The sequence below is a fragment of the Furipterus horrens genome, unplaced genomic scaffold (genome assembly GCF_987537825.1).
Source record: "Furipterus horrens unplaced genomic scaffold, mFurHor1.1.pri manual_scaffold_12, whole genome shotgun sequence".
Classification (NCBI taxonomy): Eukaryota; Metazoa; Chordata; class Mammalia; order Chiroptera; family Furipteridae; genus Furipterus; species Furipterus horrens.
In genome coordinates this window covers 60,089,107-60,105,864 of record NW_028327182.1, presented here as the reverse complement: position 1 = coordinate 60,105,864, position 16,758 = coordinate 60,089,107, and the positions used below count along the sequence as shown (strand labels likewise).

At 36.5% G+C, this 16,758-nt stretch overlaps 1 protein-coding gene across 3 annotated transcripts in view; it reads right to left on the bottom strand.

Annotated features, from left to right (window-relative positions):
* Positions 1-510: 510 nt before the first annotated feature.
* The window catches only part of LOC149996268 (methyltransferase-like protein 21E), a 30,460-nt gene continuing 14,212 nt past the window's right edge, over positions 511-16,758 (bottom strand). Inside the window, exons 3-6 of one of the 3 annotated variants that reach the window (XM_090258445.1) lie at positions 13,725-13,888; positions 13,142-13,259; positions 10,967-11,243; positions 511-972 (exon numbers count right to left, since the gene is read on the bottom strand). In XM_090258445.1, the coding sequence (XP_090114571.1) occupies positions 966-972; positions 10,967-11,243; positions 13,142-13,259; positions 13,725-13,888 (566 nt within the window). In that variant the 3' untranslated portion in view covers positions 511-965. Of the gene's footprint in view, positions 973-5,595; positions 5,814-10,689; positions 11,244-13,141; positions 13,260-13,724; positions 13,889-16,758 lie in introns of those variants that run through there. The other 2 variants (XM_090258444.1, XM_090258443.1) reach the window with 2 other exon arrangements.

The window sequence follows — 16,758 nt, the reverse complement described above, 5'->3', positions numbered from 1 at the left end:
TAGATGGATGCATCTCCTTTATGTGCCAAAATACCCCACAGTCCAATGATAACACTTAAGTACAATGTGTGACAACAGTGATTTTCAGAAGCTCCCCCAACCAAGAACATCAGTATCACCTGAAAACCTGTTAGAAATGCCCCAGATCTACTGAATCAGAAACTCTAGGGTTGGGGCTGGCTTATCAAGCCCTCCAGGTGGTTCTGGTGCACACTCCAGTTTGAGAATCACTGTATTACAAAAAAATTGAAATCTGATAGGTCTGGCCAGATATTTTTTTCTCAGGTTGTAAGAATCAAAACTTCTCTTTTCATCCCACCCAGTATAGTCTCTTCTGGCTACCTCTCTTCATCCTCTCACAGTCTTCTCTTCCCTCTGCTCCCACCCTCCCTCAAACATGCATACACACATGCACAACCAATGTACACCTGTATAGCATTCACAGAACTGAAAACCAGCCCTTATTTTTTTGTCTTACAGAGTTTATTTCATAATGTCTGTACAGTGCTGAGGCAAGGGGTAGAATTTAAACAATCCCTAACTAAGGGATTGTTTAAGCATCACCTATTTATCATGTTATACTGTTGTGTATTTACTCCTTACTGCTTTCAATGCATTTGCATATAATCTTTCATAATTCATTTGTTTAAATCATTTCTTTTATTTCCACTTATTTATTCAGAAGGAAAAGTTTATGTTACAGATCACTGGGGCCTCCCAGTGGCAGTGTTTGGTAATTTCAGACTTAGATTTTATTCTTTGATTTTATTTGGAAGAAGGGTATTCAAATCCTTAGCTTTTCACCTGGTTGGTAGAAGCTAATGATAGAATCCAAGCAAGCTTTGCATCTGAGGTAGATGCTATCGAAACCAAGGAGAACTTTCCTTGGATGTTGGTTTTGACTTCTGCATTTATCAGACTCCATATTCAGTCACGTGCTTAGTAGAGATGTCAGTCAGCAGGCTTCAGGTCCTGCTGGGGAATGTAACATCAATCAGAGCACATGCAATAAAAAGACTATCAGAGAGAATTTATTTCATAACTCCTTTTCCTCAATAACCTTGAGGTTTTTCTCCCTAGAATTTCCATTGCTACCGTCTTGCCTTTGAATGTGTGACTATCCAGGACAACGGTGTCCTTATAGAAGTTTTAGATACATCACTTTTCCCTCCTCTCAATTCTGGAACATTCTGTGGCTACTCTGGCTGATATTGGTCTCCAGTGGCAATTGGAAAGGTCAGTCCTCTGAGCTTGGCCCTCACATGACAACCTCTGACAGCTTGCCCTCCTCTGACATCACAGAAGCAAGCTGAGCCACTCAAACCAGCATCAGCTTACATCCTGTCACCTGTCAGGGCCTCCAGCCAAAGTCTGAGGACTTAGCCACATCAACCTTACAGAACTGAAGTGCCTGTCATCTGAAGATCCTCAGGCTAACAGAGGCTGAAAGCCATTTCCACTTAGCCAAGCACTTTGCTACAGACATGCTGATGTACTTCCAATCTCCTGGTTAGAGACCCTTGGCACTCTTCTTTAGCTTCAGAAGCCTGTGCTGTTTGAGTCAATACTGCTCTCACCTTGAAAGACTGATGAAAGGTGGTTTCTGGGAACTGGTGTGCTCACATCACCCCAGGGCTTACCTTTGTGCTGTTGCAGTGAGCTTACCACCTAGTAACAAGCCTATAAACAGAAGCATCATTGACAGATCTGGTGATGTTTTAAAGTTCAACCCCAACCCTTGCCTTTTTTTTTTTTTTTTTTTTTAAGTCACCTGAGGGCGTCCTACACTTCCTTTGCTTCATTCTGCCTGAGCCGTCTTGCAAGAAAAAGATTAGATTTTTCTTCCACCTCAGCACCCTTTATAAAACAGGGCCTCTCTTTTGCCCCAACACTGGCTATTTTTTAAGATCACTACATATCTTTAAATTAATTAATTTAATATTTTCCCAATATCCCTTGCAAAGAAAAATGTATTTAAGTAGTTGCTGGATATATAAATACATTTATAAAATCATAGTCTTCGTGATATATTGTGAAAAGGAGTTCATGTGGGTTCAAGTCAGTAATATCCCACTTACACTAATCTGTGCTCAGGAGGCAAATGACAATATTCACTAAATTGGATTGCTCCAAATTAGCAAGAATAAGAATGTAATTTAAGCCCTGGCTGCTGTGGCTCAGTAGATTGAGTGTCGGCCTGTGAACCAAGTGTCGCTGGTTCGATTCCCAGTCAGGGCACATGACAAGGTTGCAGGTCAGGTCCCCAGTTGGGGGTGCGAGTGAGAGGCAACCACAGTGATGTTTCTCTCCCTCTCTTTCTCCTTCCCCCTCTCTCTAAAAATAAATAAACAAATAAATAAAAAGAATGTAATTTAAGGTTTTCTGCAGGGCTCAGAATGAAAAATAGACATGAGGCAGTACTCTGAAAAGAACACAACTTCAGTGCCATAAAGACCAAGGCTCCCATCTCATCCTACACACCAGTGTAAACTCGCGAAATCATTTACTCCCACTGAGTCTCAGTTGCTTCATATGTAAATTGCACTAAAACCTCTAGAATTGCCAGGAGGACTCAGAGATGCTATCATATGAAAGGTCTAAAACAGAGTAGAAGGCAATGAGTATTTCATAATGCAGTTATTATTTCAGCGAGGGTTAATAAAAGCTATAATTTCTCCAGTGAGTAGTTTAAACAGGTTACTCTTAGCTGTCTAAAGTTTAAAGTTTCTTAAATGTTGTTCTGCCCAGAACATGTCCTCTCTCTCCTCTCTTCATCTCTTTTGCCCAGCTACAGGTTACTTCTCCAGGAAGTCCTCACTGACTCCCTGGTTGTGGATTAGGTTTCCTCCTATCAGGACATAAAACACTTTGTAAAAGTGTCTAGGTCTCCTACCATGCACTGACTTCCTTGCATCTGACCATTTGCACTGAGCTGTAACTCTTCAAGACTGGCTCATATACCTTGTTCACTGTGTCTGCAGGCCCTGTTTGTTATATTGTGGGTTTTCAATAAATACTGAATGAGTGAAGGAAGGAAGGAAGGAAAGAAGGAAGGAAGGAAGGAAAGGGAGGACAACCATTAGATGACTTTCTAGGGAAGAAAAATATAATCCAAGGAAAGTAAAAGTAGTTAAATTAGCTATTTTGCATTTTTTAAAAGATTTTATTTATTTATTATTTATTTATTTATTTATTTATTTATTTATTTATATATAGAGAGAGAGAGAGAGAGAGAAAGAGAGAGAGAGAGAATGGGGAAGGGAGGGAGAAAGAGAGGGAAAGACACATCAATGTGTGGTTGCCTCTCATGCACCCCAAACTGGGGACCTGCCCTGAAACCCAGGCAGGTGCCCTAACTGGGATTCAAATTGGTGACCCTTTGGTTCACAGGCTGGCACTCAATCCACTGAGCCACACCAACCAGGGCTATTTTGCATTTTTATAATAGCCTTTAAAGTGTCCTTGAATTAGCTTCAAAAAAATATGATATCCATACCCAACAGCTCTAGTATTTTGTGTGCTCCCTCACTCCAAGAATGCTGCACATTCTTATCATATGTTATATTTAAGAAACGTAGCTTAGTTATTGTAATAAATTATAATCTTATAATTATTTCTCAATTCATTTTTTTAAATTTGTTTTTCTACTACAGTTGTTCCACTTTTTCCCCCATTGCTCCCCCCCCACACCCAGCACACCCCTTCTCCCACAGTCAATCCCCATCTTGTTGTATCAATTCCTCTTTTTAATACATGATTATAAAATGTGCTTATCATGTTTGAAACCCTTCTAGTTCTTAAGTTAACTTATTAATCACAGAGATCCTAAGGAAGGAGGAACTCCTTGGTAGAAAAGTGTTAATAATTTACTAGTTGCAAACTGTACTTTTACCTCTGAGTACCAGGTAGGTAAAAAAGATTACTCATGTTTTTTAATCTAGGGATTTCTTACATTTTTATGGCCTGTTCTTTGGGCTTATTTATGATGGTTTGTGACAAAGAGACAACCTTTGCCATTAGCATATTCTACCAACAAAGGAAATACAGAAAGAGATAAGAAACCCAAATTAAATCATGACACAAAAAATAAATTTAAAAATCCAGTGAAGGTAACTCATAATTTCATTTTTTTCTGACTCATAATTTTAAATTAAAACAAAGAAGTGTATAAATATACAGCCTGTGGATCATAAAAATATAGAAATTTTTAAAACCTAAACTACAAAACCTAGCATTTATCAAGTAAGTAATTTTCAAAAGCTTTGCATCCTATATTTGTGGCATTGTGAAATAATGTTTCTCTACTTCAATATTTTTAAATGCCTTGTTTTAATCGTACTTGGTTTGTGCTTTTGTTTAGAAAACCAAACAATATTTTTTGGTATGGTAAAATGCTATTAGTGGTTAGCAGCGGATATTTAATATTTTTTTAAAATTAATTTCATTTATAACAAAATTGATCTGAACATCTGTTTTCATTTTTAATGATACTTTTAAATTCCTTTATGGTTGAGTCACAATTCTCAAACTTGATTGGATTTCAAAGAAAGACAATTGCCTTAGAAACAAAAAAATCAAGAGGAAAAACCTCGGCCTTTGAGCTTTGCCAGTAAAAGAACTGTTCATCATAGAGGCCAAAGGTTAGTTCAATAGAATAGGCAGTCAACGGTGTGCGCCCAGCAATCTAAATACTACACAGCTATACACAATCTGAGTAAACACTAATGTCCAGCTCAGGAACTTGTAATTTAAAAAGTTAATACAAGGGGTGGGGGTGGGGTGGGGGAATCCAAAAAAAGGAGTTTTTAAATAAAATATTGTGTATTTATTCTTACATGTTCAAAAACTGCTGAACACTCAGCAGGTTTGGGCAGGTATGATTGTAAATCACCCATCATGAAATGGACATATGCACTGAAAGAATCTTCAAAAAAACTTCACAGAAGCTGAACGCAGCCTCTCCAGCTGGTACACTGATACAGATGGGTTCCTAGAACACTCACCTAGTCGGGGAGGCCTGTACCACAAGGGGCCTGACTTCCAGAAGATAATTCTGGGGTTTTTTTGGGTCCCCTCAGAATGACCACAAAATAATTGATGCTAAGCCACCAAAGATAAAACGGTCCCGTTAATATGACCACATAATTAAATAGAACACTGTCTTTGATTTGTGTGGAACTTGGAGGCAAATATTGAAAATGAGCTTGTAGGTCAATATTCTAGACTTAATTTCACATGAGAAACTCAAAGACTCTGAAGCTTAGATGTGAAATTCATTTGTGAACTGTTTCCTGGCTTCATAAAGAAGATAAAAAGAATGAGTTCCACACACAAACACACTCACAAGTGTCTATGGTTTTTAAATTTTGCTTTGCCATATCCCCCTACATTTTGCAGAAGTATTTTCCTGCTCCATTGCCAATTTTGTTTCTGATTATTACCTTATAATTTGGGAGAAAAAATGCATATATTTGAAAATTTTTATTTTTCTACATGCAGACTTCCATGAAAAATAAGTTAAATAGAGTTGAACAAAGAGGTATAGTATATTAATTTTCTTCGAAGCTTATCAATTTTCTTACTTAACTGATCTACTTAAGGTTCATTTAATCTTTTATTTCTAGAACGAAAGGTCCCAGCTTGTTTTCAAAAGTAGCACATCAAAATCCTACCCAAGGGACATGTTTGATTTCCAAAGGATATTCAGCAATTATGTATCTTCTCACATGCCAATGGCACTGCTTAAAACAAGTTGGACATAGACTCTGTCAATAAAGACCAGGCACTCACAGAGAAAACAAAGCTCCTGGAATCTGAGGATTTAAAGGAAAAGAAAAAGGAACATTTCATTCTATCATGTTTCCTCATTTTTTTCTTTCACAATAATGAGTTTACACTAATAGTTCCAAATCTGTTAGGAAATCACCCAATGCCATGATTCTTTATCCAAAAAAGAAAATCGAATATATATAAAGAATAAAAACAAAATTTTTAAAATTCTGGTAGATAAAGTTGGTACAAATAAAACAGGATATATCAATAAATTCTAAGACAGAATAATTCAGTTCTAAGATAGTACTTAGTTTTCTAAAGTCAGTTGATCCACTCTGGGGCATAAAAACTCTGTGTTATGTGTATGTAACATGTAAATTTTAAGCTGTGAAGTATCACCAACTAGTTAGGATGTCTGTTCTGGAGCAATAAGTATACTGTGATAACCTCTATTTAAGCCTCGATAACCAGTGTTTATTCTTTTAGAAATCCAGGAAGTTACTGCAAGAACTGAATCAGGGTTTCCAGTAACATAGTTTAATTTCTTAAAAAAAAAAAAAAATCAAATAAAGGCAAAATCCACAGTAAAACTCTTGGATTAAAGTTGACAAATCAGTTCCCAGCCATAAAAGAAAAACTGTAAGACAGAAAATGCCTACTCAAATTATCTTTTAAAATTAAATTATTATAAAATTGAATACAGGAAAGTGTGGAGAAACTATAGCAAAAAGATAAAAGTAGACAAACACACAGAATGATAGGAAACAGGAGAGGTACAATGTGTGCAGGTGTGTGTGTTAATATTTGTAAATGAAGGCTAGAAACAGAATAAAACAATAGATATGCAACACTGCATTTGACAGATTGACACAGAGAAAGAACTATTATGAAGCATATGGCCGGTTTGGTTCTAAAACAGTCCTTTTTTTTTTACATTTATTTTTATTGTTTTTCTATTATAGTTGTCCCACTTTTCCCCGACTGCTCCCCCCATCCAGCCCACCCCTTTTCCCACCATCAATCACCACCCTGTTGTCCATGTCCATGGGTTATTTATACTAGTTCCTTTACTAAACCCTTCCCCTACCTACCCCACTTCTCTCCCTTCTCCCCTTCCTCCTGATAACTGTTACTCTGTTCCTTGTTTACATGTCTCTGGTTCAATTTTGTTCGTTCGTGTTGTTCATTAGTCTCCTGTACCAGGTGATATCATATGGTATTTTTCTTTCGTTGCCTGGCTTATTTCACTAAGAATAATTCTCTCTAGTACCATCGATATTATTGCAAATGGCAGGAGTTCCTTCTTTCTTCCTGCTGCATAGTATTCCATTGTATAATGTACTACAGTTTTAATCCACTCATCTACAGATGGGCACTTAGGCTGCTTCCAGCACTTGGCTATTGTAAATAGCGCTGCTATGAACATAGGAATGCATAGGTTCTTTTGAATTGGAGTTTCAGGGTTCTTTGGGTATAATCCTAGCAGTGGAATTGCTGGTTCAAAAGGCAGTTCCATTTTTAGTTTTCTGAGGAAATTCCATACTGTTTTCCATAGAGGCAACACCAATCTGCATTTCCACCAACAGTGCAGTAGGGTTCCTGTTTCTCCATATTCTCGCCAGCACTTGTTTGTTGATTTGTTGATGATGGCCATTCTGACCGGTGTAAAGTAGTATCTCATTGTGGTTTTAATTTGCATCTCTCTGATGGCTAGTGATGTTGAACATTCTTTCATATGCCTCTGTATATTCTCCTTGGAGAAGTTCAGGTCCTTTGCCCATTTTTTAATTGGGCTGTCTGTCTTCTTGGTGTCGAGACATGTAAGTTCCTTATATACTTTGGAGATCAATCCTTTGTCTGAGGTATCATTGGCAAATATGTTTTCCCATATGGTTGGTTCCCTTTTCATCTTGCTGGTGTTTTCTTTTGCTGAGCAGAAACCCTTTAGTTTGATGTAGTCCCATTTGTTTATTCTTTCATTTATTTCCCTTGCCTTAGGAGATGTATCAGTGAAAATATTACTACATGGGATATCTGAAATTTTCCTGCCTATGTTTTCCTCGAGGACTTTTATGGTGTCACAACTTACATACTAACACAGTCTTTGAAGGATTCTCCATTTTACCGAAAAATAGCTTAGTAGTAATAATCAAGCCTTTTTAGGAGAGAACCCATTTTTTCACTTGTTACCCCAAGATTCCTGCTGCTACACCTAAAATACTCCTAAATGCCTTTGAGGCAGCTATGAGGAATCTGGACCTCTACTGACCAGTTCAAAACTCACTGTGGTAGCGAATACATATCTCTGAGTTAACAGATACTTATACAACTTGGGGGGGGTGGGGTCTTAAAAAAACCCTGAAATACAGATATATCTTATTTCTTATTGTTGGACAATCTCAGGGCTCAGTCCTTGCTTTCTTCTCTTTGTATTGACTCTTGCTCCCTGAATGAGCTTTATAACAAATCTCTAAGCTGATGCCTCTAACTTTATGTCCTGTAGCTCTGATCAAACACTTAAGAGTCAGCCTTGACTCCTCTCTTCTCACACTCGTATTCGATATGGTAGGAAGTTCTATTGGCTCTACCCTCCAAACACATCTAAAACTGACCATTTTTCACCACTTCCAGGGAACATTCCTTGCTAGAGACTGCCATCCTCTCTTGCTTGGAAGACTGCCAAGTCTCTAACAAGTCCCTTTGCCCTTGATAATTATTCTCGAAACATCAGTTGGAGTGGTCTTTACATATAGTTATATGGTTTCACTCTTCTATTCCAAAGCATCCAGTGATTCCTTTGGCACCAGAGGAGAAGCCAAAGTTCTTTCAATGACCTTTAAGGTTGTGGTGGACACTGTGATGTGCTGCCCAGATTCCCTGCAGAATGACTGATTACCTCACTGCTGAGAGATGGCCTGCAGCTGTCAACATCTTCAGGATTTGCATCCACTGAAATGAGCCACCTCACTCAAGGTCACAGAGCTTTCTCAGGGCAGCCAGTGACTGAATGACATGGGGTTATCAAGGCCCAGATGTCTCAGCCCAACCTATGAAAGGCCACTCTAGGTCCAGTACTCCATGTGGGGGTCAGCTGTGGTTGTGACTAGGCCTTTATTGTAGCTTGACCTCTACTTTTGTCCTGCTTTCTTCTGCTCCTTTCCACAGGTCTTGACTCCATCAGCAATCTCTAACAAATGACCTGCACACCAATTTTTCCTCAGAGTCTCCTTCCAGAGAACCCAGACTGCAACAAAAATCCAACACAATCCAGCACCTTACAATCTCCCTTGCTTGCCCTGCTCCAAGCATACTGGCTTTAAGGATTGGCATGCTTCTGCATTATGGTCCTTGCATGGCTGGTTGATACTTCTGCCTGCAACACACTTCTCCTGATATCGGTACTGCTACTTTCTCACCAACTTCCAACTTTGCTTAAATGTCACCTTCTAAATGGGCCTACCCTGACCACTCAGTAAAGGCAGGAACAGAGAAAAAGATTTAAGGAGGACCAGTTCTCATCATTTCCTAATGTATTTGGAATTACTGTTCTGGGTATTGATTTCATTTTGAAAAAATGACTTTATTCATTTAAATAAGAGTGAAAATTACTGTTTAAATAGACAAAACCAATACAGTGGTTAAAAAAATACAGGTTCTGGACTCACACAAGCCAGGGCCTGAGTGCCCCATCACTGCCATTCTGCAGCTCTATAGCCTGAGCAAGTGACTACCCTCCCAGCCTCAGTTTCTTTGTCTGTGAAGTAAGGATAATATTACTTATACTTCTTAGAATGTTTGTGAGGAAATGATTATGTATGCAACAGGTTGTGAAAAAAATAAAGAGCCACATAAATAATAGGAATTATTAAGAGATGACCCTATGAATTGCACATACCAAAAAATCCACTGGGAATATATGTGCATCCTAGCTTACAGACCAGGGCCCTAGGAAATAATTTCTTTAGTGCAACTCAACCCTGAGTAGACTAAGAACTTCCAGCAAAGCAGGGAAGGCTGGGTGTAGGAGAGTAAGTATCACCCCAAGGGCACAGTAACAGCCTAGCAAACATTACTGGAGTCACTAAAGAGTAGTTACTAACAATACACTTTTGTTACATGGCACAAAATTCTAATTATTTGCTCTCCTTGCACTGGCTTTAGTTACTTCAGACTTATTCTAATCTCTTAAGGCCCATGTGAAAAAATATAGGATTTCAAATATCCAGATATATATGTGGTCATCAGAAGAGCTTTAAACTTTGAAAAAGCCTTTGTCTGGTTATTTGAGATTAGAGCCTAAACCTTTTAATGTGTATTTTCAACTCAAAGCTTTTATATTTATTTCTGTTTCTGTGTTAAAAATAATAATAACTGTACTTGGCTTAAAAATAAAACAATAACTCCTACAAAATCCCAACTGTTTTTCACATTTTCTTCCATTCATTTTTCACTTACTAGAGTGAAATGTCCTTGCCTGTAACCTCAAATTCACAAGCTTAATTGATTTTAGAGATTTTACTGGAGGCCCACACTGCCAAGCAAAGATAATAGACTGCCTATAAGCTGGCACTAATGAAAACCACAATAATCTTACATTTACCATTATGTTATGTATCTGCCCTTTCAGATTTGTTTGCAAATCCCACTATAGTCCATTTCTTTAATTCTAAGGAGAGAATCATATAAGGTTATGTTCAAAACAATAAGAATCTTCATTTTAGAGATATCATTATTAAAAACCACTATTCTACAGTTATGCATTAAAATTACAACATTTGCACTATTTGTTAAAATAACCATAATACTAAACGGTGACATGGAGGGAGGGATAAGTAAAGCAGACATTGTACTAACCAATAACCACATAGTATGGTTTTGCCATCCTCCAGACCCACGAGTTCTATCTGGGAACACCCCTAAGTGGGGTGTAGCAAAAGTGAGTGTGTATCTGTGTGTGTGTGTTCCCCCTTAGGAAAGTCAATGCTACATCAGATTATCGAGGATCTTCTTTAAAGTCATAATCTACTAGAAATTGCCTTTGCTTTCCAAGCCCACCTTTGAGGATAACATACACTCTTTCAATTTTTTTTTCTTAGCTTTATACAACTTAATATTCAGGCTAGGGAAACTAGAAATCTCCTCCAGGTCAAACAACTCCTTAACTCTATCTACAAATTTATTTTCTTTCTCTAACCTGAATTTCATGACCCAGAGGATGACGGTAGTTTCTTTGCATAGATGGTCAAAGGTAATGAGGAGTTCTTCCAGGAAAGGATGAGCATAGACAACATCAGCCGCCAGAATGTAGTCAAAATTGTTGGAAGACCTGGGGAAGTTCTTGTCTAAAGCAATGCCCCAGGAAAGTTCTTTAACCTGAGGCAAATGCTTACATTTCATTTTGGTGTTTCGGGAAATATTATATTGCAGGTTTCCAAGTAATTCAGGTAAATCTGTGGCAGTCACATGAGCACCTGTGAAACAAAGGGCAGTAGGAAAAAAACCCTCATGGGATAAAGCAAACAATCAGGTTTCAAGCCAACATGTATTTTACAGTTTTGCATAACTGCTAGTCCCAAGGAAAAGCCAGTCAATACACACAGGAGAGAAATCCCTTTCAAAGGGGATGCTAGGGAAGCTTTATGCCTTCCCTTTAAAAAAATTATTCACATGTACTTTTGCACTGAATTGCATTTTTCTGTTCTCTTGGTTTTTTCTGTTTTGTTGTTGTTGCTGCTGTTATTTCTATTTTTCTACTACATGCCAAGAGAAAAATAATTAAGAGAAAGGGAAATTCTAAATATTTGGTACCCTCACTGGAACAATCGGAAGTAACTGTTGAAAGATAACCAGGTTTTTCCCTAAAATAATTTTAAGCCCCACTCCTGTGAGAGTACACAAGAGTATACAACATTGGGCATCTTATCATTGACTAGGAAGTACCCAAGTGGCAGAAGTGGAGGAAGGAAGGGTTTCCAATGGCATTACATCAAAAGTATCATGACACCCATGTTTATGCCGAAGTTTTCAGCTTGATCTCATTTTAAGTATGAGTCTTCCCATTAAAAAAAAAATGTGTTTAAAACCTTGCCATAGCATTCATATAGTGCTCATGCAGTCAAAGATCACAGATCTTTGAACAGAATGCTCAGATGATATAAACTATTGCCAAGTTAAAAATGAACAGTGGTGGTCATTTTCAGGAGGAAATTGGAAGGGCCAAAATTGTAGAAACCAATAACATGTGTTCCTTAGTGTAAACTTTGAACAAGAGCAGAGCCTCAAAATAATGTGTAAATAAATCTAGGTTTGGTCAATTCCACATCATCAGACAAGAAAGCTTCCATCTTTTGATATTTGCATCCAGATATACAAGCAGACTGAAAAAATAATTATTTTTAATGAAACAAGTGACTTTCCATACACAAATTCTGCTCCTAGATAGGGAAGACTTTAGATATAAATCCAATAGTCCTTTGCTCTATTCATACAAAATTGAATGGTGACTTTGGAAAGAAATATCAAGACAAAGAAATTAAAATGTATATATTTGAGGAATATTTCAAGGGTCCTATATTTTCCCAGTGTTCAGAAAGTTTTAAACTGCTAAATCTTGAATTCTTGTCAAAATTTTAGAGTGGCAGGTATGCACTCCTGAAGATCAGGGAAATCAAGACAGAGTTCAGTAGTACACATCAGAAAAGACAGCTATATTAAGACAATGCAATCTACAACAACAACAACAAAAAGAATAGACTGGAGTAGGCTGAGGCATACATACAGACTATCACACATTTAGTTGAAAAAATAAGATTCTGGTGAGAGAATAAGAAATTGCAAAAGAAGAATAAAAATGAACTGAGAAAATAAATTCAAGGGCAAATACATAAAAGTGGAAGCAGACATGATTTGTATGTAATTTCTAATACTCCTTCTCTATTCTAACACTCCTTCTCTATTCTAACAGGGGCTTTTTCATAAAATCATAGGACTTCAAAACCCAAAAGGAATATATGGCTAAATGGAAATGTTTAAATGAGCTAAAATTTAAATAAAGGACATCAGAGTCATCAGCAGCAGATTCTGTGTATACCTAGTATCTCATGCATCTCCTCTAGCAGCCAGCATACTTATGTGCACCTCCAAATTAGAATACATTTATGACTTAGCATTCCATAAGAATTAATACTTCAAAAATTCTGAAAGAAATTAGTAAGGTGACTTTAAAATTGGTAGTTTCTTAATGAAGCCATTCAAACAATTAAGGAGTTAAATATAGACTCAAGTCATAGTAAACTGGATAGCAAAAGCAAATAATGATATTTGATCATTAAATTCTTCAAACCCCATTCAATCAATAATACCTACTTACCAAGTAAACTTGCCACAATGGAGACTAGCCCTGTTCCAGCTCCAATTTCAATCACATTTTTGTCAATCATATTATACTGTTTTACATTTGTTTCCAGAAAATAGCATAGAACAAGGGCCTACGAAAGTTTTTTAAAAAAGAAAGAAAAATAGTGCTTATCCAGTAAAACAGAATGTACAATTAAAATCTATTAGATGCATATCCCACTAATGCATGATATATATGTTATGTGTAAATATTCTCCACGTTGACACCGGTAAACATTTCATTATATTGTTTAATTCAAATGGAGCCGGTTAAATGGGAAATAAAATGTTCATTATTCTAAACTCATAGGGTCACCAAAAACAAACAAAAAAAACCCTCAAGGTGTAAACAACATTTTTTTTTTTAATTAACCCTTCAAGTCAGAAGTAGAATTAATTGGTGGGAGCATTTTCCCAATTTCATAATTTCTAAACTTTATTGTTTGAGGAAAAAATTAGAACTATGGAACCTATTTGCTCTTTCCAAATAGTACAAAATAATGAACAAAACTGACTAAAAATAATTGAAATGTAGCAAATTTTGTATGAAATCATACCGAAGGCCAAACAACAGCACCATAACAATCCATGGCTTCAGTAATTCGAATCTCATGACCAACAAAATGAAATCCCTCCCAGGAGGTGGCTGTTACTACAGTTGGAATAAAACATCTTGCCATGATCTCTGCAACCACTTTCTTATCATCGTTTTCTCTGTCCCCTGAAAAGAAAACAAAAAGGCACTTGTTGTGGTTGTGTTACTAAAACCATGAAAAAAGGAGTGAACCTGATGGAAATGGAACGTTTCTACTTATTCTAAGCTACTTTTGAATATTCATTGACTTTAGATGCAATGTACGAGTAAATTATTTGAAAATGACTCATAATGTAAGCTAATATTTCATACAGCAGAATGGCAACGTCTTCCCAACTTTGACTATAGTTGAAATCACTACTGTCCATTTCTGCAACGCTATGTGAAACAAATTGTTAATATAGTTTTGTAAAGCAATATATTTTAAGGCAAACCAATATGTTCACCTAGAACAAAATAAATGTTGATGGAATATAAGAATTCAACTATTCATATTGGCTATATAGTGTAATTTCAGTATATCCTTATGACCTGCCTTTATTCAGATAAAAAAAATTTAACACCACCTACAATATACTCTTGTATTATTTTATTATTACTTACTTTTATGTTATTATTTGGGGGCAACTCATGGCACCATAACATCCACAACACTGCATGAGGTTAATAAGCAACATTAACTACCAATTACTGAGCATTTTCTTCACACGCTAGACAATGTTAAATACATTGTATATATTTCATGTAATTTTTGCACAAGCCTTGGAAGATATGAATTACTTGCACTTTTACAGATAATAGAACTAGGACTCGGAGAGCTTTATAATTTGATCAAGCTCACACAACTTGTAAATGAAGGAGCCAAAAAGGAGCCCCTTTTTTGGTTGTTTCAAAGCCCTCACTCTAAACTATTAAAAAGATGCAATTTCAAAACAACCTCTCCTGGACAGTGTAGTTCAGTTTATTGGAGTATCATCCCATAAACTGAAAGGTCACAGGTTCTATTCCCAGTCAGGGCACATGCCTATGTTGCAGGTTGCGTCTCCAGTCAGGGCCTAAAGGAGAGGCAATGTTTCTCTCTCACATATCTCTCTCACATCTCTCTCTCTCTCTCTTTCCGTTTGTCTCCCCAAACCCCTCTCACTCTGAAAGAAATGAAGAAAAAGATGTCCTCAGGTGAGGATAAAAATTATAATAAAAAGAACCTAATAGTTCCAAAGAATTTACAAACTAGTTATGGAGCAAGATATACATCTCTCTCTAAGCCTTCATTTCCTTATTGGTAAAATAGGAAAGACAGAAATATATACATCAAAATGTTGGGAGATTTAAATATTATCTATATAAAGTGCTTAGCACCTTGTCTACAATTACATAGGGCTCAATAAATTATTATTATTATTATTATTATATTATAGCTGTTAATGGTATTTTGGTTACAAAAATAAACAATAAAACAAGATCACCATATAATCAAAAATATTAGATTGTGTGATATTGGGTGTACAACTGAAAATTCCATAGTCACTCATAGAAGCAGAGAGTAGAATGATGGTTGCCAGGGGTTGGGAGGTGGGAGAAATGGGGAAACAGTCAAAGGGTACAGAGTTTGAATTATGAAGATAAATAAGTTCTGGAGATCTAATGTACAGCATGGTAACAGTAGTTAATAATAATGTATTGTATACTATGAGAGTAGACCTTAAGTATTCTCACCAAAAATAAAAAAATAAAATGTTAACTATGTGAGGTGATGGATATTTTAATTAGCTTTACTGATTATGATGTTCATTTCACAATGTGTGAAACAGTTGTACATCTTAAATATATACAATTCCATTTGTTGATTATACCTCAATAATGCTTGGGGGGGGGGATTCTATAGTTAAATAAAGAATGGGGAAATCACTGTGGCATTGTGGTCCAGGTTACTCAAGGATAGCTTCATAAAGGAAGTGTGTCTTAGTTTTAACCTATCTAATGTATGATTTGCATTGATACAGAAACTATTTCTTACATTGACCCTTAGAATCCACTGATCCTTTAAGTCTTCTCTTTGTCCTTTGCCATTTCCCCCACCTCACCACTAACGAATCCAGGCTTAATTCTCTTAGGAAGAAAAGGTAGAAAATAAAGACAACTTCAAGTATAAAAAAGAAATAGTGTTATGAAAATTAAAAAAAAAGAAAAAAATGTGTAATTCTTTAAAACAGAGATTGGCAGACAATATTCATTTAAAAAACTTAGGCCAGAACATTTGTTCTTTGGTTGTTCAATTTACTCTTTCGACAAAACAGTATGTATTGAAGACCTGCTATATACCATGCACTGTGCAAGATGATGGGAAGACAGCAGTTAGCCAGATATACATGGTCTCTGCCCTCAGAGAAAAGTAGAAATGCACAGACATAATGGTTTGAACTTCAGTAATACACATGGTACCTCATGACATTCCCATGAAGAAATTCTGAACTGGATGCAAGTTAGATTTTCTACAACACCCCCTAAGTACTTGGCTTTGATAACCACCTGGATAAAACTTTCTAATAAAAGGGTGTTCTAAGCTTTGCTCTGATTGACTTATTAGTTACTGGTTTGACTGATGATATTAAGAGCATAATCAAATATTCAAATGATATGAGTGTAATGGGGAATTATAACAGAAAACTAAATATAAAACAAAATATCTTAATGGGCCATACCAGTAGATTGACTTAATATGAAATTTGAAAAAGACTAACGTAAAGTCCACATTCAGGGAATTATTTGTGGCCACAAACTCAATATGAGTCAAAAGTAGAATACAACTATCAAAAAAAGGTAATATACCCAGGACTTATCAATGATATAATTTTAAACAAGGGAGGTAATGGCTCTGTTCTATTTGAAAGTGGTCAGGTCATCTTTGCAGCCCCATATGCAGTTTGGAAAGTCCCATTTTAGAGGGCCACTGAGAAACTGGAGCAACAGGGAGGTGACTAATCTTGACACTCAGA